Source organism: Nyctibius grandis, chromosome 8 (genome assembly GCF_013368605.1).
Source record: "Nyctibius grandis isolate bNycGra1 chromosome 8, bNycGra1.pri, whole genome shotgun sequence".
In the NCBI taxonomy this organism is placed as follows: domain Eukaryota; kingdom Metazoa; phylum Chordata; class Aves; order Nyctibiiformes; family Nyctibiidae; genus Nyctibius; species Nyctibius grandis.
This window is the reverse complement of record NC_090665.1, coordinates 49725859-49751381: the sequence shown is the minus strand read 5'-3', so window position 1 is coordinate 49751381 and position 25523 is coordinate 49725859. Positions and strand designations below refer to the sequence as shown.

At 43.2% G+C, this 25523-nt stretch overlaps 2 protein-coding genes across 2 annotated transcripts in view; both read right to left on the bottom strand.

The window, feature by feature from the left end:
• The window catches only part of TNNI3K (TNNI3 interacting kinase), a 51496-nt gene extending 40714 nt beyond the window's left edge, over positions 1 to 10782 (bottom strand). Inside the window, exons 1-5 of the mRNA XM_068406307.1 lie at positions 10743 to 10782; positions 10001 to 10109; positions 5889 to 5974; positions 4248 to 4345; positions 703 to 813 (exon numbers count right to left, since the gene is read on the bottom strand). Coding sequence (XP_068262408.1) covers positions 703 to 813; positions 4248 to 4345; positions 5889 to 5974; positions 10001 to 10109; positions 10743 to 10782 — 444 coding nt within the window. The remainder of the gene's footprint in view (positions 1 to 702; positions 814 to 4247; positions 4346 to 5888; positions 5975 to 10000; positions 10110 to 10742) is intronic.
• Positions 10783 to 13237: 2455 nt separating this feature from the next.
• FPGT (fucose-1-phosphate guanylyltransferase) lies at positions 13238 to 21220 on the bottom strand. Its single transcript, XM_068406309.1, has 4 exons — positions 21142 to 21220; positions 20771 to 20938; positions 18302 to 18394; positions 13238 to 17486 (listed from the first exon to the last, which is right to left on the bottom strand). The coding sequence occupies exons 1-4, from the start codon at positions 21218 to 21220 to the stop codon at positions 16036 to 16038; spliced, it is 1791 nt and encodes a 596-aa protein (XP_068262410.1). The 3' UTR covers positions 13238 to 16035.
• Positions 21221 to 25523: the final 4303 nt, after the last annotated feature.

Below are 25523 nucleotides of genomic sequence, written 5' to 3'. Positions count from 1 at the left end.
TGAGCTGGTAGATTATAAGAAAACACATTCATGACTGACAGCATGTCTAGAAAGGGAAGGGCTTGATTATAGGCACCCAGGGGATCTCATCCCTCTCTCCCTTCCTCTGTTCCCCGTAGTGATGTCTCCAACCCATAGGAGACATCAATATGGATGTTTGAGACTCACGCTATAAATGACTTACCCTGACAAGTTTTCTGTGCACTAATCCGAAGGATAAAATAGCTCTGGACTGAGAACCCCTGTCCCTTTCTGAAGTGAAAATCACAGAGCTATGAAGTAGAGCCTGTGACACCCAGAATGGGGAATAAAGCTCTTTTTCTGTGCTTCCTTCACACAGAAAGACAGTATTTGGAAGCCTCACTCCATATCCGGGTTCAGAAATCCTGACACGTACCAGTGTTTCCTCATGTATTTATTGGTTAACGCTTTGATATTTAGAAAACAATGCCATACATTGCTAAGACATTAAAGACATTTATATAAAGGCAAGAGATGTACAAACAGATCTATGACCTTTGATCAATGCAAAAATACATGCACAGATGTGGTTTTCCCAAAATGTACAAACAGATAAATAAAATTTAGCTGTACTAAACCAATTCTGAGTTTTGTTTTGAACGCCATTGACCTAAAATGAAACGACCTGCTAATATTGGCACTCACTTATGTGATTTGCTGTACAGAAAAGGAGAAACGTACCTTGTGATGGCCGGCGATGGTGGCGATGTGAAGGGCCGTCAGGGCTCCGTACCCGACCTGCTGGATGTCAGCCCCGCCGTGCAGCATTGCTGTCAGCAGCTCCGCGCTGTCCTACGAGGCACGCAAATGAACCTGGTTACTGCTGGGACACAGCTCTGCCCAGGGCAGCCGGGGTCCAAAGCCAGCTCTACGTGTCCCGGCCTCCCCGGTTACACGGCGGCACTTCAGGGAAAGGGACCGGCCGTGACCCCGGGAGCACGAGAGTGCGAGGGAAGAGCGGAGGGAAGGCTTGTCCTGGGCACCACAGGTCTCTCTTTTGCTATACTAAAGCCTGTATCTTTGAAAACAGTCTCTATTCTGATTTTATGATGTCTTTAAAGATCTCTCAGTCTCCCAGCACTCACATAAACTCTTTAAATGTCAAAACATTATAGCACTTAACACAGAAGAAGGGCACCTGAGGAGCTCCCAGGATAAATATACAGCATGCATGCCCAATTCTGAGCTGTGAGCTTATTTTTCATATCATTTCACTTCTTTCCTATCACACACGCAATTTTTACTATGACTTCTTCCAGGTCTAGCAACAGCAAGGGGCACTGTCAAAGGACAGTAATAAAAATAAACTTGAGAAAGACATTCAGAGTCATAAAGCCCAGGCAACATGACTGTTAATAAATTCTCCTTTACAAACAGAGAAATTAAACAGGAAAAGTGAAATAATTTGTTTGGGGGCAGTGTCAGAACTCGCAGGAGAAACCAGGCCGGCTTTCTCACCATCACTTGTCCTAACTGCACCAGCTAGAGCTATCATAACTTTCACTGCTTGGGGATCTGCCTTCCATCATCATCCAGCCCAGAGACGAGCCTTCTCCAGTTCACTTTCATCGCTTCCGAAGAAGAAATGCACACACAGGGGCAAAAGAGATGCTAAATCTCCAAACCTCCTCGTTGTTCTCTACCTCCTTGAAGCAGACACTAAAAGAAGGGCAAGAATGAACCAATGCCAGGGAGGCAGCAGTTAAAATATGCCTGTGAAAGCGTAACATTTGTTCATACTGAAATGGTTTTCCTATTTTCAGGAAATATCAGGAGTTTCTCTTTGATAACAATGGACAGTAAAAGTTTGTATCACTTTTCCTATCAAATAGTTTTAGACCTTGAAACATGGTACTTGGTTGTGTAATGGATTGGACATTATGCAGCCTGGGAAGACAGGTTGAGTTTGAAATGTTCTGCTCTAATTAGTGACTCCGTCCAGTCTGCCTAGTTGTGCTTTACTGTTATGAAATTTCACAAAATATTCAGATTACAGATAAGAAGTAGCCAAGGAGTTTCCCAAGAAGTTGCCCTGTCTCAATATACATTGCTTTATTGTTTCTGAGGTATCTCTGGGCTCCTTTATATTTTACTTAGAAAAGAACTGTAATACAACAAAAGCTGTGAGTAACTCATGGTAAATCTTGCTTAGCTTTGTGCAACCTGAAAAACATATTGGATATCGTATCACATGACTTGAGTGATTAAATAAGTTGCTGATACAGTTTTTTGCCTAAGTGGATGTGAGAGATTTATCAACTTGACAGGGCAGGAAAACCAGACAAACGAAGATTTGATAGCATAATGAAAACTATATCCCAGCAATGAAACCATCCTAGAAATCTGTTATAAAAGTCCTATTAAACAAAGAAATTTTTTTTTCAGCTAAATTATTAATTGGAAACCATTCACTGAGATTGACATTAAAGAAAGGCAGAGAAATTCTTGTAGGCAATGGGCTAATTATGCAACATTGTGCACGGGGGAAAGTTTCTTTTATGACTGCTGTAAACCATCACTTCATTCCATGATGTATAAAATTTGATTATTGTCATCATTTTATAGCTTGCATATCTAAGTGGTACCAGTGGTTGTAAAATTAAACTAACACAGGAATTACAAGACATAATGCAAGATATAGCAAGTGCTCATATTGTAGTAAGTAGGAGAGGAATATGCTTATGGTGCAAATACAGAGCTAAGCCATGGAGCTGCAGAGCACGAGGCATCCACAGCATCTCATAACTTTTAGGTACCCGGCTCCATGACTGAGTCTTCAGCCTGTTTAGTGACCAGCTCTCTACACACACCTGGGGCAAGTTCCGAGTTCCAGTGCGGGATTCATGAAATCCAGCTTTTGGAGCAGGAAATTGGCTTAGCTTGTCCATAGCTAACACTGGGAACAGGCGGGGGGGTCTTTATTTCCATCTTCAGACAAAATGACAAAAGCTGCTGCTTGCATCTCTTCTTTCTTTCCACTCCTACCCTCCTCTACAACAGCTAAAACATTGGGGTTCGTGTCTTCCTCGCACAAATCGTACTCATGGTTGTATGCCACGTGTCCAGGCAACACCGTCATTGCTCAACCTGTGCTGGGCTTTCCCTTCCCTCTCCTGTTCTGATGACCCTCCCGTTCATTTCCACGGGAAAGCTGGTTGTATGGTCATGACGTGACAGCCATAGCTGCTGATTGGCAATATCAGTTTGAATTGTCTCCAAGAGAGACTTTGGTCTGCTCTCTGGACAACTATCCTAACTATCAGATTATTACCTAATAGAAGGCAAACCATCTCTCCCACAGGTGAGCTTTTGGAGGAGAACGACTGTGACAGTGATGATTCCTGCCACGTTTGGAGTGGGGTAGTTGGATTAAAGACCATCTACCACATCTGTGTGCTCTTGCAACAGAGTGAGGAGCACCGCTTATGGATCACAGAATCAATCAGGTTGGAAGAGACCTCTGGGATCATCGAGTCCAAAATCAAGAGTGGCACACAGATGCCAACCTACTCCACCTTCTATCAGCTTTGAGCACACAGCAAATCAGAACGGCATCTGCCGTGAGGGCTTTGCAGAAGGAACAGGCTGTTACGACCTTGTGGCACCTACGGGTCACATAAGGGTTGAACATTGCAGTCTAGAATACAAACTCCTAAATTTCATCTGAGTTCCCTTTAATAAGCTAAGTGCTTTTGGGGCTAGTCTATACATGGACTAGGTTTCTAAGATGCTCCATCTCAAAATAAGAATCACAACAATTCTTTAGGAAAATGCTGTCTTTGTTCATTCATTCCTTGCTACTGTTATTATTGAATCTTAAAAGATAAATATAATAGTGAAGAAAATTCATATTGAAGCTGAATGTGGAACTTGAGGAGCAAAAAAAAAAAAGGAGCAAAAAAAAGAGAGAAATTGTGAAATAAAATCCTTTGAGATAGTTTCTATTAATAGCTATAATAATAAAAAGAACACTCCTCTATCTTGAGTTGCATTGCATGATTTAATCAATATTTCCAAAGCAATATCGTATCATCATGGATGAAATTACAAAAGCACATGCTGATTTCCTGTGCATGGGCTCTTTATAGGTCATTTTCCTATGCACCGAAAATGTGAAATTTATATTTTCATGAGAAGTAGCAACTAGAGTGTTCAAGTAGAGAGTTCAGACAAATAAGCTGCTCAGTTCTGATTTCTTTTCATCAATTCTATTAAAAATAATTTACCTTATAAGCTGCCAAGTGCAGAGCTGTAAATCCATTTCTTGTTAATCTGGATGGGCGCAGCCCTTTCAGCATAAGAGTTCTAATATGTGATTTGTTACCTTTAGGATGGAAATTGGAAAACAAAGTCATTTACGGAAAAGAACGTGCAGACGAAGTGAGAAACTTCTGTGTGAGTTTGAAAGCAAAGAGAAATAGGCAGCTCATCTGCTGACCCGAGGCAAGTCATAAAACACATCTCGTGAACCCTCCGAAGGGAATGAGGCACCACCTCCTTGTCCACCGGAGCAGCTCCAGATCCGGCCATGTACCGGCTCCCTGTTCACACTTTGATAAGGATTTGTTAAGGACAGCCGAACTTCTAAAGGAGCAAACTCCTCCTTTAACATCCACACCATGCTGCAAGGAACTCCATGACTAGCAGATGCTTCCAGACTCTCTGGTTTCTCCGACACTCCACTCCTGTGCCCTCTCAGAGCAGAAGCACTGCTCTCCGTCTCCACCCAACATTACAGGGACAGTCGTTTTGAGGGATGCTAATGAACGTCAGCACGGGCAAGTACCTCTACTCTTACCTTCCCAACGCAGAGTGATGACCTCAAAAGATGCATCTGCCTTCTGAATACCTATGACAGTAATGAAGGACAATGTGGGGTCTAACAGCTTCTCTCCCTCCCTTGAGTGCTCACATACCGTACCTAATTAATTAACATCGTATGTTTTCTTAAGCTCCCTCTCAGCAACCCCACCGATTGCTCTGGTGTCAGCTTTGGCTACGATCTCGCGCTCTCTGAAATTAAGAGTAAAGATCCTCTTGCTCTTCAGCGGCGCAGGATCAGGCCCTCCTTCGTGACAGCATCTAACTAAGATTGAACAAACTGTTTATGCATGTTATTAGTGAGCACTTTGCAGAGCCGAAGCCTTAGGGTAAAATTCTCTTTGCCTCTCTCAGCCAATTTCTGCTGAAAATTATATAACCAGTGCAAAGTGTGTGCATGAGCTCATGACTCACTGCGTGGATAACCGAGCAGCAATGTGGATCAGGGTGGAAAATTCCACCATTAGCGTGTTTTTATGAACATCCCAGAAGACATCTTGCACTCTTTTCTTGCATACTCTGATTTGTCATCCGCAAAAATCCTATCAACTCATGTTTTTCACTAAAGCATGCGAGTCGTTCTTCTTTTAATCACCATGAAATAAAATACAGGTATTTTCATTATGCTAGAAAAATAGATGTATGCACGGCAAAGTGTTGCTAAAACCAGCTCCCTCGCCTGAAGTCTGCACCGTGGACAGAACGCAAATGTAGAGCAACACTCTGTGATGAGTATGGATTGATTAACTAATGCACGTAGCAAGTAATTCTGAACTAGGTGAACACCTGTAGTAAAATATGCTACATTATCAGCCAGAACTTTTCTTGTACTGAAGAGTCAGCTATAATGGGGTTCAGCGTAGCTTGATTCACCCCCCTTGGCAACAGAGTGTAGGTAACGCTGAGAGATGCTGGTCCAGCTGTCAACAAGGACAACGCGGAAAGAAATGAACTGAAAATACAATATTCCTGACAGCTATTAGACAGAACAAATCAACAGCCATGTAAATAGAATGTTTAAAGAACATTATCTTTCGAATACATACCCCCACATATGCAGCACAAATGAAGAAGAGAGAGCCCATTTTCTGTGCGGTAATTTAAATTGACTTTGCAGAAGGCTTCATCAGAGCTGAAAAAAGGGATTTTACAGATGATTACTGTTTTCATCCTTTAGCACGGTTTCTTTCATTTGGAAAAAAATTAAAGGAGAAATCTCAGTAGAATTTTTTTTGAGACCCAGGGCTAAATTTATACCAGTTTACACTCTGTAAATCTAGAAATAATTCACTGATATCAAGTGAGTAGTCCAGATTTATTGTTCTCTGAGCAATCCTACTGTTCAGTCACAGTATCTACATTCTAAATTCAGCTAAATTAGAGAAAAAAGGAGGAAAGACTGGTTAGAAATATAAATAATCCATACAAAACCAGTTTCTTTATTGATGCAATAATAACTAAGATATATATTTTAAATCTGTGTATTCGCCCTAAAATGATGAGCAGGACATGCACAGAACTAGAGGCAAACAAGCTGAGTAAAAAGGATAACCAGAAAAAGCCTTTCAGCAAGCAAGGTTGTGTTCCCTGGATGAGGTCACAGAACCACCACACAACCCATACGCAGAAAGGGGGAACATGGACCTTGTAGCGTTCAGCAGGCTGGTGTGATTTTATAGCGCTGCTTTTTGCTTTGGTTTATTGCACTCGGATGTGATATATTAAAATAGAATTTAAAAATAATTTATAGATCCTCATTTTCACTTCCCATTAACTTGTAGTCAAGTATTTCTGGTTTTGATATCAACAACTAAAATATTACGGTTCGTACTCACGTCCTACTAAGGAGATGCATGTTTGCACTCAAAATTCTCAGACAACCAAACGTCACTTACATAGCGTGACACTGGCAAAATGAAGCCCCATTTAATGTTTAATTTTCCTCCACATTTTTGGTAGTGTTACATTTTTATATAGCTTAATGATTTCATAGTGCCCTCTAGGCCACACAGTGATGAAATGAATAATCAAAATGAAGTAATTATTATTAATACGTTTCGAATATAATAACTCTTAAGAAGGATCCATACCAAGCCTGACCCATTAAATAAGACATTCAGCATTTGTATTTGACGCTCAGAATATACATAAAAACATTACCACCTATGCAATCTTATAATTCATTAATTTCACAGAATCACAGAATCAATGAGGTTGGAAGAGCCCTCTGGGATCATCGAGTCCAACCATTGCCCTGACACCACCCTGTCAACTAGATCATGGCACTAAATGCCATGTCCAGTCTTTTCTTAAACACAGCCAGAGATGGTGACTCCATTGTAATTAAATATTAAATATGTAAAAATTAAATATTTTCCTTGTGAGAAATTTTGACAATCTTTTTCTCCTGAAAACTAACTCTTTGGAAAATACTTTTTCTATCAGAAAGACCCCTCTGATGGAAAATCCTGAGCATCCGTTGTCAACACTGACTGTTTTATAATGTTCAGGAATGGTGAATGATTCAAATAGGACAAGGGCTTGATAAAAATAGAGCATAGCACTTATTTATAAATGCAAAAATTGAACTTATTTTGCCAAAACTGTGTGCTTCAGTGAGACTAATTCTTACCTCAGCCTAGACTGCCATATGCCTTCCCCAGAAGGGTATCACATGTTAAGGAAGCTCATTTTTTTATGTCCTAGATGTAAACAGCTATTGTATGGAACATTTTTTTCACACATTACGGTCACATTTACCTTTGGTGACAGCCCTTCATCTACCACTTCCACTTTACTAATGTGGAAAATGTTTTGCTCAGTAAAAATAAAATCTCATTCTCCAAACTTGTTTTATCTTTGCGCAACGCTTCTCTGACATACTGTGATTAATGGCAGCGATATAAGGCTCATCTATTCTTCAGGTCCACCTTCAGGGGCAGCTGAGGGAAAAATAAATTCTGGGTTCTGGGAAACAAGTCCTTTGGTCACCGTGTCCTTGCTGTGCTGTGTACGTGTGGATGCCCGGCCATACACGCCGAGGTGCCGCGGTGGGGAGTGGGCTGCTTTGTTTGAAGGGTGAATTCTGCAAGTCTCAAAATCACAGAGTATTATCATGCTCTGAAGTCATGTCTCCTGCTTCAATTTCCATCTTTAGAACTACATTAAAAATTCACATTCCTAGCACTTAATGTGTGCTTAGGAATCCAGGTTTTACCATTTTAGCTATATACTTAATTTTTCCTCTTCTTCCAGTTTGAAAAATAATAATAACAAGTTTCAGTGGTTTTCTTAATGATATTCAACTTTAATACGATTTGAGTTCCTATAAACTGGCAAAATTTTAACGTTTTTGTGGGAAAATATTGCAAGGAAGGTTCTGTATATGAAAAGCTGGGATTAAAAGGCCTGTATTGAAAATGACAACTAGCTCAAACGACTACACTCAGGGCCCAGTTTTATCTAGGTGTCCTCCTAACTCCTTTCTTAAGACTTAATTGCATGTTCTAGGGAAATTAAATTCCGACTTTTTATTTTTAGGGTGGCCCTTTTAGTAAACCATTGCAAGAATAGCTCTGAGATACAGGAATAGAATAGGGACAACTTTTATCCGAGAAGTGGCAGGTGCTACTTATAAATTTACTTTTCACTATTGCAACTGTTGTTATTTTCCCGTGGCACTGGACAATTACCCACTGACCTGCGCAGGTGTCCCCTAAATATAAATGGGGACGCTGACAGTTCTTTCCTCTGCTAGGCTTTGTCACTTTTGTCCTGATTACATTTCAAATCTTTCAGAGCAGGACTTTGACAGCTACGTATTTCATTTCCACCAGGCAAAATACCTTCTTTGCTTTAGCTTCCAACAACCATCAGCTTTCTCAGTCCTAAATTTTTTAAATAAATGGATTTGTTTTAACAATGGGAAAAAACCCCCATTAATTCCTCTGCTACTTCACAGATGAGAAATCTTCTGAAAATAACCACTGCTGCTGTAGAGAAGTTTTTCATGTAGTCGAGACTGATCTTTTACAGAGGCTGTATCTGGATTTTAGATACAAAACCTGACTGATTTCATTACCCAGGGGTGAAGGCAGCTTTTGGAAATGAAATCACTGGCTGATTCCCCAAGTCTTACTAAAAGAAGAGCCTTTCCAAAGTATTTGAGCTTTTCAGATAATGAACATGTAAATACGTTACCTGGTTGGGTGAACTTGGTTGTTAGTATGTGCTGTCCTGAGAAAGTGATTACAATCATGAATTTGAAATCCACCTGCAGAAGAGTCTCCATGTAGCAAACACCCAGGGCTAAACAAGAAGCAGCTGCTCTATCACCCAGTGACCCCTCCCCAGCTGAGAAAGGGAACTGGGAAAAGTAGGGAGACTCGTGGGTTAAAATTTAAACAGATTTAATAAAATAAGAGAACCAATACTAATACAAAGAACACAAAGTTATACTTAGCCCATATAGTGGTGGCAAGACCCTCCAGAGATGGTGACCCTTGAGGAGACAAAGAAGAGCAGAGCAAGGGAAGAGCTGGAGCAGCCCCAGCAAACTTCCCAATTTATAGTGAACATGAGGTTTATGGTATGGAATACACCTGTGGGCCAGCCTGGGGCAGCTGCCCTGGATTTCACTCCTCCTGGCTTAAGCACCTGGCTGACTCAAAACCTCTAATGGCCTTGATCACCATGGAAAGCCCCATACCATGGCTGGGCAGGAGCTAAACCAGAGTGTAACAGAAAATGGATTCTATGATTTTATCCCAGCGAAACCAGGACAAGAAGATAATCTACTTTTGTGTTTGTTTAAAATTTGCTACTTCAGCAATGGTCCTGTCTGAAGAAACACATGAGCAAAACTGAAAAGTACACAACAAAATTAGACATCCCATTAATCCTAATTAATTTACAAAAGTATATAGGTGTTTGTGGTAAAATATCAGCATTAGCAATTAACAGCCTCTAATTTTGGTACTATGCTGTGGGACTCTGGCCCAGAACTGTAACGACACATTCCCCAAAATAGACATTGAAGAACTTGCTTTGCATACGTGAGAAACTCTTTCCATAAGAGAACACCCGAAACTGAAAAAGCTGTTTAATAGCAAAGACTCATTTGAAAGAAATTAATAAACAGGTTGCCAGAATATTTTACCTAAAAACATGCTTCAGTTCTGCCAGCTCCTTTTCTTTGATTTGCAGGTCATCTTCTAATCGTTCTATGATTATAGCATACGATTCACTGACTTTCTTCTTCCATTCATCTAACAACAAAAAAACCTCGATTCATAAACCACTTCAAAATGTACAAAACCCATGAACTTAAACCATAATGTCCCAGCAACCAAAGCACTTGATTTTTAAACATCCAATTGTACAGTTTCATATATTTTTCTATTAAAGTATGAAAGTTTAAAATATTACAGCTATTAAACCACTCTTGCTGCAACAAATGTAGACACATACATACTGATTTCATAGACGACTAATACATATGAATCATTATCAGAAATATTTTTAACTTGAACAAGAGAAAACGTAAACCTTAGGTTGTATTTGTTAGCTCTTATTTCCTAAATCTTAGCACAGACACACAGCATAAAAAGGTTGGAAGCTTAGAGGTTTTTCTAATAAAGTACGAGTTAAATCAACATAATAATTTATGTTAATATGATCTTACACGATTGCACAAAGAAATTCAGTTTATACTAGATTTTGTCATCTGTTACAGACTGTATATGCGATGTGGGTTAAGCCATTCTGGTAAACCAAGAACAATACAATACCTTATCCTTGAACTCAAGAGTAAATTGGCAATGAATTATTTCCTGAAATATCATTTGCTTCTTGTAGATGGATGTATCGAATATTGCATTTAAAAAAGTAACATTAATTACCAGTGCAAGTTTGGGTTGGTCTAGATTTATAATTTCCCATTTGTCCAATACAACTTCTTTGTTTCAGCAAAGTTCTTGCAGTAACATGACTCCTTGTTCGAGAGCAGTGACAGTCCTACTGAAAAATACTTTTGATAGTCTCTGGCTAAAAATAAACCCTGTGCCAAAAGGAATGTCATGCAACAATGACACGGAGCAAACCAGTCTGTGCTGTCAACTGTAAAAAATAACACAGGTACCTCATCAGCTTGCTTAAAAAGCTGCTGTCTACATGAACAGGAACGTGTGCTTCAGTCTGTTGAGTACCCAGAACTGGTGGGAAGCGGGTAAGTTGGCAGCTTGCTGCCCCTTGTGCAGACAAAAAGGAATTCCAGCAGCTGAACCCCAAGCGTGCTTTCAGGATGCCCAAGGAGTGCTGGGGGTCCCCAGCTGGGAGAGGCCAGAGATGATCTCAAATCACAACATCAAGATGTACCCAAACACAGGGGATGGCTTTGGAGCACCTGCGTGTCTTACTCAGCGAGTGCAAACTGTTGTATCGGAGAGTATCGACGTGGTGCAGCTTGGCAACCCCAGCCCACCAGGCTGCCAACGAAGGCCGTGGGCTGGGGGAGCGGGGCTGGGCACCGCTCCCACACGGACGGGAGGAGCATCGTGAGGCCGCTCCGCTGCTGCTCCTGCTCCAGGCAGAGTCTCTCCAGCAATGACCGAGGACACAATCGCGCGGCTGCGTTCGTACTCCAAGCAGACCATGTACAACACAGCCAAAGACCAGGTTCTGCAGATACGTAACTAAACCCTGTGCTCCATCTGATTTGTCCTGTTTGTTAGTGTTTTCCCTTGGAGCCAGTGTCACAGCAATGCAGTGATACCCCCCGATGCGGCTAGCTGGAAGGGTGGGCTGGGCAAACGGGGCTCTGTGTGCGCACACACACATGTGAGCAAACCGTGACAAAACTAATCCAGGCTGTGCATAGATGCATTCCTGTAAGAGTCTGTGCTAAAGAACTGTGAAAGATTGGTTAATAGCAAGACAATACTGCTTTTCACGCGCACAGGCTGAATCTCCTCAGTAATGTGGTTAGCACAGATCTGCTCAGCTACTGTCCGCCCTTTTCACACCCATTTCCCTGTGTTTTCTATCAAATGCAACTACTTCACACCTATTGTCCCAGCCAGTTATGGGGCTCATGCTGGTTTCTGTGTGTGTCTCTTTTCCTCCTTTTATTGTTTTTTAAAATTTATTTGGTATATGTATATGTGTATAAATATACACACATATATATTTATACACTTTTATACATATATTTATATATTCAAAGTGTGTTGATTGACCTTGGCAGCTGTTCTGTGGATAAGCTACCCGTTTTCTCAGTTAAGGATTTCAGGCAAGAAGATACGTAAATATAATACACATATATAAAATCTTCCACATGCTGCATCCCGTTGTAAACAAACCTGCACTCCCCTGATAGGTCCTGGCATAGCACAAGCTCATTTATTTGCACTGATTTGGACATGAACCCAAGGATGTATTTCAGAAGTCTTCGAACTGCTTTGACAATACGCCCTGTGATATTCAACCAAATATTTGCAAAAAGGCACCAGCCTGGTGACTGATGCTCCATGTCTAGTTGCCAAGCAACGGGAAGAGCTGGAAGCGCATCACGGAGCCGGGTATCTGCCCCCTCTCCCGCTGCTTCGTTAGCTGAGCACTCTCTGTTTGCCTTCGGATGTCAGCTCGCAGGCACCTGAGGCTCAGCCGTAACAAGACAGAGATAAAATTAACTGCTTTAAAAGAAGTAAATGCCTTGCATATTATTTATATTCTAGTGGTGTTATAAATATTTGAAGTTAAATTAAATTTAATTTAAAATCATAAGAAGATAAGTTTAATAGAATAGGTATAATAATAGAAGAAGTGCTGTGTTCTGCTTTAGAACCTATAGAGTTAGCTATAGGATTGTTAAATTTTAACAGGTAACCATAGACACCCCACTAGGTAAGTTACTGGATTTGTTTTGTTAGGAGACCGACATGGATGCTAGTGAAATACAGTGAACACCAGTAATGCTACTTGGAAATCCCCTTACCCTTCCTATCTTGATTTAAATATTAAGGATATTGGGCAGTAGAGCTAACCAATGATTATAATAAAATTAAAATATTGATGTGATCGTGTGATGGAGAGCTAACCAATGATTATAGTAAGATTGGAATATTGATGTGATCGTATGATGGGTGAAACCAATCAATGTAGAGGTTATGTGACAATGACTTAACTGAAAAAGTGTATAAAAATCCTTAAATTTTGACGCTAAGGTGGACATGTAAGGTGGAGCTACCCCCTGTGTCCCCAGCGCTGCAATAAAGGTGTGCCTGCTGCTTAATACTGCATTGGTGTTCAGAGGTTTTATTCCCGATTTCGGTGACAGTAGCATATACTTTATGAAAACACATCAAAAAGAAGTCATCCATTTCTATGCCATATTTTTATTCACTCTTTGCAAAAGTTTGTGTGGGTGAAGATTCATTCACATGGACACTCGGGGAAGACTGAGTGTCTGGAAACTGCAGCGCAGGAGGTGATCTGGTCAGTCAGCAAAGTCAGTGCAACAGCCTTGTTCACCATGGAAGCAACTTCCAATGAACTCTTGAAGCGTTCACACCGTAGGCTATGTGAAGGAGTTGCAGAATAATTGAAACTAGGGGGGAAAAAAGACAAAAATTAATAATAATTGCAGAGCCTGTTTGCAGAGCGTTTGCAAACAGAGAAGAAAGGGATAACTGCACTGACTACTATGTTAGGCCCGTTCTAATTAACACCTATACAAGCAGCACTAAAATGTCAAGAGCAACATTTTTCAGTGAGTAAAGTCTTCAGATGCAATGTTTACCAAACACTGAGCTGTACAAATTTCTTTGATTAATTTTTTAGATGTTTTACGGCAGTTTGATGTTTGGAACATGCAGCTGTCATGTCCAATCTTACAAGAGAAACGTGAAAAATTCTTTTCCCATTTCTGCCTTTAAATGTCCTTCACCAGGAGCCTTTACAGGATCAAGTCTTTTGAAATGATCTTTATTTCAAATTAATTAGAATATATCCGTATCTATCATTTGAGAGACTGTAAGTTGCTCCTATACATTCCAATGTTACTCTGGTGACATTCAGATGTCACAGAAAATGAAAAGGACGTTAAAAGAAAATGCATTTTAATGAAAATGAAGCACAAGGAATGCCGTAGCCCATACACTGAAGCAGGTGTTGGCAATGGCTCCTCCGCGGCAGTGGATTAGAGAGGTGCGCAGAAGCACAGTACTGCTATTTCTGTTCTCACAACACTACAGTGGCATTTGCACAGGGATTAACCTCCCACGTGCGCAGAGAGCAGAAAATGAAGCTGTTGCGTCAGAGATTTTGAACGAGAAGAGGCTGGAGCCGCTGAGCTCCGGGACAGACAAACTCCCTGTCCAAGGCGAGAACATTTCTGTGCAGATCCCAATGATTGTTGGCGCTTACTTTCTTTCATCGCTTCCCCAAATCCTTCTGGCACAGATACCTTTCAGCTGCTCATTTTTATTTCAGCTGCCTTCCCTTGTGTTCTTTTTTAAGAGCCCAATTTCTCAGATTTCAATTTCCTGCCTAAAAGGTTACTGAAATAATCCTCCTCTCTCAAATTTCGTAGTGTAATATATACAGCACAGCTAAATCTCTGTTCATTATAGCATGCTCTCAAAGCATTCAGGGAAATCATTAAGAAGATGTTCACTATAAGCCCCATTATTGCACTACACAGCAAAAATAATTAAATAAAGAAAGCTGACATGAATAAAATCATTAAACACTCATCTTGGCTTTATTTGAGACTGTACCAGCCTGAGTTGCATTTCAGGAGAGATGGAGCCAGGCAACAATCTAGAGGCCCGTACAAAAACTGCATCCATCTAGGAAACTCAGTAAGCCTTCACCAAAATCAAACTCTGAATTTCAACAGATGCCTCCTGTTCTTAGGAGGTCCCACCTGACCGGCATTTTCAGCCTTGCATCCCTTATTATCAGACTAGAGGAATATCATGGGCCAGGATGCCATGATGGTCTTGTTTGCAGAATCTGACACTAGAAACCAGCAACCCCACAATAGCCCGCCCCGACCCCTGCCCATGCGGTGCCCGCGCTGCCCTGACCCCTGCCCACACGGTGCCCGCAGAGCCCGGCGGGCTGCACTGCCAGGTGTTTTGGCAGGCGTGGGCCAGGCTGTGCCACGCTGCCGGGATGCTCAGTGAGAGCTCTGCAGCTCTCCTCCTGCTTCAGAGATTCCCACCCCCGGTAGACTCTAGAAACCTTTACTCCATCAACACGCTTGCCAGGGGCAAAATCCTGGCTGCTGCTTAAATCAAAAGCAAAACCCTCGTGACTTCAGTCAAATAGGGAATTCATTTCAGGTTTTCAGGTTTTATTCTGAAGCTGATACAGGAGAATCAACAAAACTACTTTCTGTAGCTTGGCAGGGTAAAGCCATTTCAGCATATAAAACTCACAAAAAAAGCCTGCAGATATATATATGCCTTATGTTTACCAAATCCTTTCAACAAAATCCATCAAAGTGCAATGGATGTGCATTTCGATTTTTAAATACCCCCAGCCCTTGACGGGTGGATGCCTGCATTGCCAATCCCGTTATCAATCTTCACGCACTTGCATTCCCTACGGAATGGTCCATTTTCTCTGAATATTTCCATAAACTTTCTAATCTCTACTTCCCAATGATAATTTTATTGATAGTGAGAAAGAACACAAAGGATGATGGATGCATTAGAAATTTAACGGGCAAACATGCGCTTCCCGTGGCTCAATGGAAATGAGGGGAAGCTTAGATAGAAAAGTGTTTATGCCTCAGTGTGGAGTCCATGAACTTGCAGAATGTGTGTGTGAACATGCACACACATAACCCTACATAATATAAAAATATATGGGAAAATTCACTTGTCCTGTATCATATTCTTACTGACAAAGACTACAAAACATAATAATGTGCACCCCAAGGAAAGTCAACAATTAGTTTTCAGAGATCTGAAATATTTCATTACTTCGTTCATCTAAAGAATAGTTTATCTGCACGTGCTGCATTATTAATGTTATGCTACAACAATGTTAATGCAGTTTCATTATTTCTACGTCAGTGCAATCAGAGAAGAGATCTGTGTAGTTTTTTCTTATGATTTTCACAAGCTGGGAAGTAATCAATCATCCACAAATGAAAACAGGAAATTCGTTCAAATACTGTTTCTTCTACGAATCAGACTTCTCTTTTTGTCTCTGTAGATGGATTTCGTCATAAATTTGGTTCCTGAACTTCAACATGTCTTCTACATCCTTGTAGGTGAGCATTTCTTCAACAGACAAGAGCTTAAAGCCATTCAGTTTAAAAGCTGACATATGCTGCACAGAATTTAACATTTTTAATGACATTCTAACTGATTCACTTAAAGTAGAACAAACGGGGAAAATCCTAGCAGTCCACAACCCCAATTGTGTGTTCTCACTGGAGAACAGCTGCTCCGAAACCTTTACGCCCCAGAGGTCCAAGCATTCCAGTAAGCTGACTCCAAAAAAACGGAGTGAATGTATATCTGACAACAATTTCACACTCTTTTTCAAGTCATCTTCTACACTAAACACCATACTTACATACTTTAATTGATTGTTCATTTTTATACTTAATGAACTCAGAAAACAGTCTGAAGGTATGTCTACTTTGAAATTTATGTGCGAGCCACTAATAATGCTGTTCTGCCCTACCGAGACTTCAGGTCCAATTCTAGAGTACTCAACGATGGATCCAGGTCCTACAAAACAGCCAGGCTCCAGGATGCTTTGAATGATACTTGCTGGTTGCTCCAAGGTCCCGGCTTTGCCAGAAAAGATGCTAAAAGCCACAGACAGTAAGCCAAGCTCAAATTTCAGTTTGCTATCAGATGTAAAATGAAACAAGTACTCTTGGGTAGTTCCAATGTGATAGAACTTAGAGTTGTTTAAGACTATAACATTAAGCGCTGTTCCTTTCAGAAGGGAGTACAGCTTCTGCCGTACCTCTACTAACCGTGATTCTTCTTTTGTGACGTTACTTGTATTTTTTGCATAATCTTGAGTGGCTCCAGGTCCCAGGGCCTGGAGGAAGTCACCATACGCATCTATTTCACAGCAAAGAGGGCCCACCTGCTTATAAAATGTCAGTAACTGTTTTGCAGTGCTGTGATCCATGTAAAATATGCTGTCTGTGTACACACACTCTGAGCCCACTTCTGAGTCACTGTGGTCCCCAGAGGAGCTTAGCTGAGAACAACTCCCTCTCACGTGTACTGCACCACACTGGCGCATCGTCTCAACATCAGGCTTGTGCAGGAAACGACGGCAAGACGTGTATTCGAGTCCTCCTTTTCCTGAAAAACCGGCTGGATCTAAAACAAACACTCCGTGCGTGGTCCCAACTGCCAAATCCGAAGGGTGAGCCAGCGCGGTAAATCCCGGCTTATCAAACGTGACGGCTTCTGTAACTCCAGTGCTGTAAAGTTCTATGTCATCCGAACACGTGATGAGAATTCCTGGTTTCATGAGACTGGGGAAATCGATGTACATGGCCAGCTTCAGCTCCAGCATCTGGTAAACGGGATCGCCGAAAGGCAAAGCTGTGAAAATCTTGCCCAGGGCACTTGCATTCGGTAAACGCTGACTGTAACCACCTTGAAGAAAAAGACATTTTTAATTATACAGAGACACTGTATATAACCGAGCAAAAACTATACAGCTATTTTACATATACACAAAGGTGTAACTCCCACCCCCCTCCAGCTTGGAGATATACTAAGTATTCCTCAAAAAATGACAGATGTAAAAAAACTGTCAATCATTCCTCTTCAAACATTTCTCAAAGCAGATCTGACCTTATGTCTAAAATTCAGCACGCCTTAAATAGCTTATATGAAAATTGTGGTTGATTTCATCACCTTTAGTCTGCTTCAGAGCTGGAATATGGACCGCTTGTCTATATCTAAACTGAAGAAAGCAAATGACGCCTGCTTTTTGCTTGAAAAAAAGGAGGACCCCCGCACCCTTGCTGGGAATCTTAAGTCAGCGAGGAGTCAAATAAGCAGTGGTTTGGTCAGGGGACTTGTTATTACCTGGTTTCTTTTTCCTCTGCAAAACTGATGCACCTTTTGGAAGTGTTCTGACTAACTGGCTAAGAAGGCAGCTATTCAGCCTGCTTGCAGTGATGCTCCTTCAGTGGGTATTCAAGGCAGGAGCTTAATTCAGATACTCTGAATTACACTTCTTTCTCCACTGTTTGATCGAACAACTTAAGTGCTGAGAAGAAATGCTTAAGCGACAGTAATATCTCCTAAGTATCAAACTAAATCCAAATTATTAAATCAGATACATTTGGAATTACTTTTCTGAGGGAACTGTATATCAGAACTCTGACTCTGCCATCATCTTATTTTGGGGAAAAAAAAAGGAGGGTACAACTTTAGATTATGACATGTAAACCAGAATTTACCAGAATGAATTAGCAGCACAATAAAAGAAGTCCATTTATCGCCATACAGATCTTCCAAGCATCGAAGAACATGAAGCGTTGATCCACCATTTCCTAAAGGAAAAATATTTTAGTATCTGCTGCAAAGAGCACCGATAATACCTGCACTGACACGTGAGGCATACTGGGATGTGGTGCTGTGGTAGGGTGGTCAGGAAGCATGTTTTAAATGCTGCTTTCTGCTGTGGAAAATGTGTCATTTGTTTTTAGAAGAGTCCTTATGACTGCAGAGACGATCTTTGAAACAACCCGAGTGTCAAGGGATGCGCAGGTATCTATCTGGAATTCCCTAAACCCGTTCTGACCGAACAGTCTGGCTGCTGTATTGCAGCTGATAAAACCATGCAAAGATGGACAGCCACTTGGGAAGCCTCGTGCCCTCAGCGGGGAGGACACCTTGAGCAGACAGCTCTTGGGAAAATACAGTGTTTTCCCCTCCCAGCCGCCGTCGGAATGGCCCCAGCATTTGAAGCATTTCAACAGGCCGTAACTTCACCATAAAACCTAGCTCCAGGAGGAAGCAAGTCACACAGAATTTCCCTCCTGACCTGAAGCAAGCGTTCAAAAGTACTTTTGACATTTACAATATGAAAACGAGGAAAAATGTTTGGGATACGAGGAAATGGTTTGGGATATTTTTATGTGCTTCTACAACTTATAATTGCTAGATTTCTGAAAATTAATCTCTGCTTATTATTCTACCCTGAGACAGACTACTGAGATTAGTTACTTTCTACATCAAAGTGAACAGGTATCAAGAACGTAGGATGATACTATGGACAGTGAGACTACTTTCTTTCAGGTTTTTGCTGCACATTGGGTAATATATTAAACATATTCAAATTGTTTAAATTTCAACAATCAGGTTAAGGTAAGAAGTATGAATTTATAAAAGACATGAGTTAGTGACTCGATGATCCCAGAGGTCTCTTCCAACCTGATTTATTCTGTGATTCGGTGATTCTGTATTCCATACAATCCACTCACAAGGGCCATACAGCATCACCAACATGCACTCATCCAAAACCACCATGGTGGAGTCCTGGATATCATGATGGGAAGTGCGACGGCCAAAATTATCAACCACATGAAGTCCAAAAAAGCAGCTGACCCATGGTGCCAGCAGTTGCACAACCGAATCAACACTACCCACTATTTAACGGCATTAGAACCTACGTTTGTGGTTTAATTAGTGCTTCAGACTTTAGCAGCGCTCTGGACCCCGTCACTGCAGCAGACGGCTGCCATAGCACGTTAGCACAAAGCCTGCTTCCGCCTGACCAAAAATCACTGTCATTATACAAGGGTATTATATCAGTGAAAATGTATTAAAGGAATATATAGCGTATGAAGGGAGGGTGACTCGCACACTGTGCCCCTGCACACTGTGCCCCACGCCCCCATGCCATGCCCCTGATACCGGACAGTTTAGTAAAAGTAGGCCTCAAAATAAGCCCTAAAAGGCCCACTCTGTGTAACCTTTAGAGAGAATCAACTTTTCTTTCAGCAATTTCCTTTCAGCTAAAATAACTGCACGTTCTGAAGCTAACGGCATGTTTTGAAGACAGGGCCTGCTTCTGGGACTGAGAACACTTAAGAGTTACAGTCATCACTGACTCTTGCTTGCGCTTAGTCTTGGAGAATCCAAGGGCTCTGTTAAATTCCTCACTAATTACAAAGAAGGGTCAGATATAAGTAAGACTGTGAACATCTTTGTAGTGTCTGAACTGACTTGATTCACAGCTCTGGCGCCAGGAGTAGAGATAAATCCTGTAGGAACCAGCACAGGATCTTCTCCTCGGAGCCACCCGCGTGTGCCAGCAGAAAGGCCTCAGCCACGCTCGGGCAGGAGCGGGGTCATACGGCATCACTTTGGGGGGGTTATGGCCCCCAGAGACCACCCAAGACCCCTTCCCCAATTTAGTATGCATGCGCAAAGACAATTACATAATATATTAGCATATGCATAGGGTTTCTTGGAATAGGTGGGCTTTACTCGGAGTTGTATGAATATTCATTTTTCTATAACGTATATAACGAGTGTGCGTTTGCCCCTGGGTGTGCACGCTAGGAGAGGTCAATAAACCCACGCCGCCTTTCTAAGCTATCCCTGGGTGTGGAGGGTTTCCTCGGCTGCCATTTCCCACCAACACCCTCACGCTGTTCCCGCCCGCCCCGGCCCCGCAGGCGGGACGCGGCCGCGCGCGCCCCGCCCCGCCCCGCGCACGTGCCGCCGGGCGCCGCCCTCACGCCTCGGGCGGCTCTGCTCAAAGCCGGCCGGGCCGGGCCGGGCCTCCCGCGGGCGCCGGTCACGGCAGCCTCGGCCGGCGCCGCCGAGCGCCTTCTACCCCCCCTGCAGCGCTGGCTGCTCCTGACGAACCGCCGCCGTTCCCCGCGGGAGCAAGGAGGAAGCCGGCGGCGGGCGCGCACCGATTTTGGGTCCAGGTGGGTCCACGACAACGTGGTACCGGGCGCCCAGCGGGAGCTCCTTCCTGCTCAGCTTCTCGGCCAGCTGCTGCCGGTAGGCCCGCGCCTGCTCCGCGTCGGCGGCCGTCACCGCCACCACGTCCCAGAACTCGCCGGGCCGCGCGGCCTTCCCTGTGGGCAGAACGGCAGCCGCGTCAGGCGCCGGGGGCAGGGACACCCGAGCCCGCCGCCCCGAGGTCCCGCAGGGCACACCCGGCCCGCAGGACCCCGCAGCCGGCTGCACGGCGAGCGCTCCGCAGCCCCGCGCCGAGGGCGGCTCGGCTGGGCCGCGCCCCCCCCGCCCCGGGCCGCCTCCCCGCCCGGGGCCGCCCCACCTCTGAGCGCCGCGAACCGCGCCAGCCGCCGCCCCGTGGCCTCCCGCCGCGCTGCGCTCCGCTCGCCCGCCGCCGGCATGGCCGCGCCGCCCCCCGGGCCCGGGCCCGGGCCCCAGCGCTGCCGCCGCGGCGTGAGGCGTAGCCGGAGCGCCCGACCCGGAAGAGCCGGGCGGGGACCGGGGCGGGGCGCGGCGGGGGCCGCCTCGGGCGGCGTTGGGCGGCCGGTGCCTGGGTTGGCCCGCGGCGGCGGAGCTGAGCCCAGCCCTCGGGTCGCGCCCGCACGGAGGAGGGCCAGCCGCCTGCCCCGGCGCGCAGCGGGCGGGAGGCTCGCCTTGGGCCGCGGGGGAGCCGGCTGCGGGCCCGGACTGCGGGCCCGTGCGGGCGGCAGCGGCCGGGCGCCGGCGCGGGGTCCCGGCGGGGCTGGCCCTGCCCGCTGGCGCACGGAGCGCGGCCGCGGCTGCGCCGCTCCTCGGCTTCGGCTTCCCGTGAGGCGGTGCCGGGCCCGGGGCTCTGTCGGGGCTAGTGGGGAGAGGGCCGGGCCGGGCCGGGTGAGGGGCTGTGGGCCCTGCCGCGCTCGCCTGCGCGCCCTTCTCTCTCTCTTTTTTTTTTGCTTTAATAGTACCTGTTCACTAAGTTCTGGGGTCTAAAGATGTTGCAAGTGGCGTTTCATTCAAAAGAAAAACCCGCCGCTCCCGCTGCCCTTCCTTGTGGTGTTTAATGCAAACGGGGATTTGTGAGGAAAGAAGTTCCTTTCCCATTCTTTTGAGTTATCCAACTTGTAGAAAAGACGTTCACACGTATGGGCTCAAGTTTGGAAATGCTGTGCTGCCGCAGAATGCAGGTCCCGTGTTAGGAGCTCAGGATCTGAAGGGCTGGGTTCCCCCTTTGGGCTGTGTGATTGTAGAAACAGACCGCCGTTTTGAGGCTTAGGTTACATCTCCGTGGCAGTAGGATGAGGTAAATGGTTTGGTAATCTAATTAGAAACAGAATCCTAATTGCACATGAACTAGTCCTCTTGAGTCTCCCTTGTCCATACCTGACCTGTTTGCATTTGCTGCGGCGCTGCCCAGCCATACCTGCAGTGTGCTTGCTGAGCTGGGCTGAGCAGGGTCTGGGTTTGATGAATTGATCCTACAAGGACTTGGAGCAGGCTCTTGTGTTGTGTGCAATTATCTGATATCTACTGGCAGTGTTCACACAGCTGCAAGTTTTTCTTGCTGCAGTTCTTTGCCCTGGATATTGTGATTTTTTGATGTGTGGACTTCATCTCTCCTCCTGACTTTAGAGTCTGCTGAGACTACAGATACTAAATACAAACAGATGAAAATGAAAGGAGGGTTTGTCTTGATAAGATCTCATTATGCATACATCTTACAATAAAAAGTAGCTGTAAAAGCACTATAGGAGCTACTGAAAAGAAGAATTCAGGACGTTAAAAAAAGTTACAAAAAATACATAGCTTTTCATTACTGTAAACTGCTGACAGAGAAGATTAAAGAGAAAAAGATGAATACTTCACTGCTGCTTTATCAGTTAGAGACTTTTCTGTGATGCGTGTGATAACGGCCTTAATCAGAGCAATGTACTCCACAAAGACCTGTTTGATCCTTCCTTATGTTCTCAACTTACTCTAGGAAGGAGCGCAGTCTATTTTGTTGGAACTATTCTTTTACTCTCTTCTTTTGCGTTGCGTTTTCGTTGTTGACAACAACTCTATTGACCTCAGTGAGAAAAAGTTCCTGGATCCTAAGTCCAGCTTTAAAGATGTAAGGTTTAGTTACAGCAGGTGAAGATTCACTGCTTTTGCAGGTTTTTTAAATGCAGTTTTCCCCTTTCTCACCTTCTGGCTAATGTAGCCTTAGTGATGAATCCTATCAATCGACTGTGTTTCATGAACCCAATTAAAAACCACATCACCCCAATTACATTTAGAAGTGCTCTAGACATTAAGCAAGCGTTCTCTATTTTAAGTCAGAAGAATGAGTGAGTCTTATCAAAGCTGGGCACCCCCACGTCCTAACCAGCAAGTTTTCCTGTGTCCTGTTCCTTATGAGTGATTTATTTGCCAAGGGAGAATTCCTAGCTTTCTGAATTGGAAAAAAGGAATTGAAGTTGGGAAATCTTTTTATTGTGTTATGGTAGATCCCCCCTTGTTAATTGTGCTCTTAATCTATCCCTGACTTGTGTGTCTTAAGACATTGTGTGTAATAAATACAGTTTGGGAGAGGTGTCTTCTATAACTCATATATATTTCGCTCAATAGTGACACGGTTTTCACAGTGCGATTAAAAAAAATGCTAATTTACAAGTCATTTAGGAAACTACTAGAGATACAAAGTAATTAATGGTTTATTGACAATAATACTAATTTCTTTTTAATGGCAGCACGCCTTTGAAGCTATAATTGGGACTCTAATGCTTGCAATGAAATATTGCTGCAGTTCAACGGGGTTTTTGTTTTGAACTTTTCATCATCAGTCAGACTTCTTGACACACACGTTTCTGTTTGCACTCTCTAAGATAATGCAAGCCTGGGATAATTATTGAATCCAACTTTTTGTGGTAATAATTTATTTTAAAATTATTTCAGTTGGATGGTTATTCATACTTTTAACAGTAATATTTTATAATCACTTAACCTGATAGTTGATTCCAGGAAATAACATATTTTCATCAATACTGCATTGCTCTGTCCCCCAAAATGTCCAGTTATACCTAAGGTGGTGTTGGTGTTCGTTAGACTCAGTGGCAGAGCCAGTAACTGCTCCAGGAAACACGTTTTGTCCACGTGATGAAAGCAGAGGTGTTCACTGTTGGTGCCTGGCAAGGAGTCCCAGGAGAGCTTTTGTAGGAGCAAAACTGTTCACACTGGTATTTCACTGAAGTGTAAATCCCCAAACTGAGTTCTTCTGTGGGGACTGCGGCTACAAGATAGCAGAAAACACAGATGTGTGTCGCTGAAAGCTCCGTGACCTGCTGTCTGATGGCGCTGGTCTCCCTTACCCTTCAGTGCTTGGGGTGAACAGCCGTGGGCACAGCCCAGGTCTGCAGCCCGTGTTGGGTAGGGAAGAGGGATTAATAGGCAGCTCGTTGTATTTGTGTGTGAACACTGGTTGAGTAAATAAAATGTGAGTGTTGTGGAATCGTGCCAGTAGTTAGCAAAGTACTTTCTGTGACCTTGTGGAATGCAGTGTGTCCTATACAATAAGTTGTTAGCACAATAGTATTTCGTACTTAAAGAATTAGTGCCACTGGAGTTTGTTCTGCCCTGTGGGTGTGTGGTATTTCAGAAGTAGCATTATAACAAATACCTCGGTATTTTCTTTGGTTATCTGAAATTCTCCTTTTAAAGCTGAACACATAGCCTTGTACATAGTCTTTGTGTTCTTCTTTTCCTGGATCTCTGAGGGACGAATCAAAGAAGAGAGCTTATCACGAAGAAGTTAACTCAATACTGAACATCTTGTTTCTTCTTAAAAAAATCTGATACTTGAATGTTGACAAGCTATTGATCAGAGTCTGTTGGAAAAAAGTCAGAAGGCCTGGTCATAGCTCAGTTAAATGGGCTGTATCTAAAGAATGTGGGGCATTTGCAATACTGTTTTTTCATTTAAAATATGCATTCTCTCAAATAGGTATGTTGTTGGTATTGATTCCCTTGGTGGTGCGCTGGAGCTCCGTGCTCATCAGGTGAATAATAATACTTTGTGGAGATGCAAAAACAGAGTTGACTTGTCTTTTGACTTGTGTAATTGTATTCCTTAGGAGCAATGTATATTTTGAGTAAGGTATGATTTCTTCACAGAGGAAGCTCTTCTGACCGAGTATATTCTTTTTTTCACTAGGAACAGGCGGTTACATCTTGGGCTTACAGAATTTTGCAGTAAAAAGGCAAGTGTTTTTCCCCTGCCTACCCTGCTGTTTGGTGAGAAGGCCTGAGAGCAGGAGTTTCAGTGTTTGAAGTCTCCCTTCCTTGAAAAAGGAGCAGAAGGGATGATGGTGCTGACATGGTTAGTTACATGTGAATTCCAGATTTTTCAGTGTTGAAAAGGAATTGGCTTAAGGGCTGTAGTTTGAAAAAAAAAAAATTTTTTTTGCTGTACAGATAAAATGATAAACTTCTTGCAAGTATTAAGTACATGTTGTAAATGACATAAATAATAGGAAAAGTCTCTATAGCTTACATATTGTAAGCCGGTAATGATTGATTGTTCCTACTGTGCGTTGAAGTGCTTCATTTGTCTCTCTGTGGTTAAACCAAGAAGGCTTCTGCTGCTTCCCCTGTCCCCAAACTTAATCCCCAGGTTTGTCTGTAGATATTTGGTATACGTTTTCCAGTTCTCTGTTTTAATCTACTGTTAATCTACTATTTAATCTTTCA

Coding starts and splice junctions, on each gene's coding strand:
- FPGT (XM_068406309.1), bottom strand. CDS start 21,220: ATGCCGGCGGCGGGCGAGCGGAGCGCAGCGCGGCGGGAGGCCACGGGG. Junction 20,939..21,141: donor GCGGTTCGCGGCGCTCAGAG/GTGGGGCGGCCC, acceptor TTCTGCCCACAG/GGAAGGCCGCGCGGCCCGGC. Junction 18,395..20,770: donor CCCACCTGGACCCAAAATCG/GTGCGCGCCCGC, acceptor TTTTTCCTTTAG/GAAATGGTGGATCAACGCTT.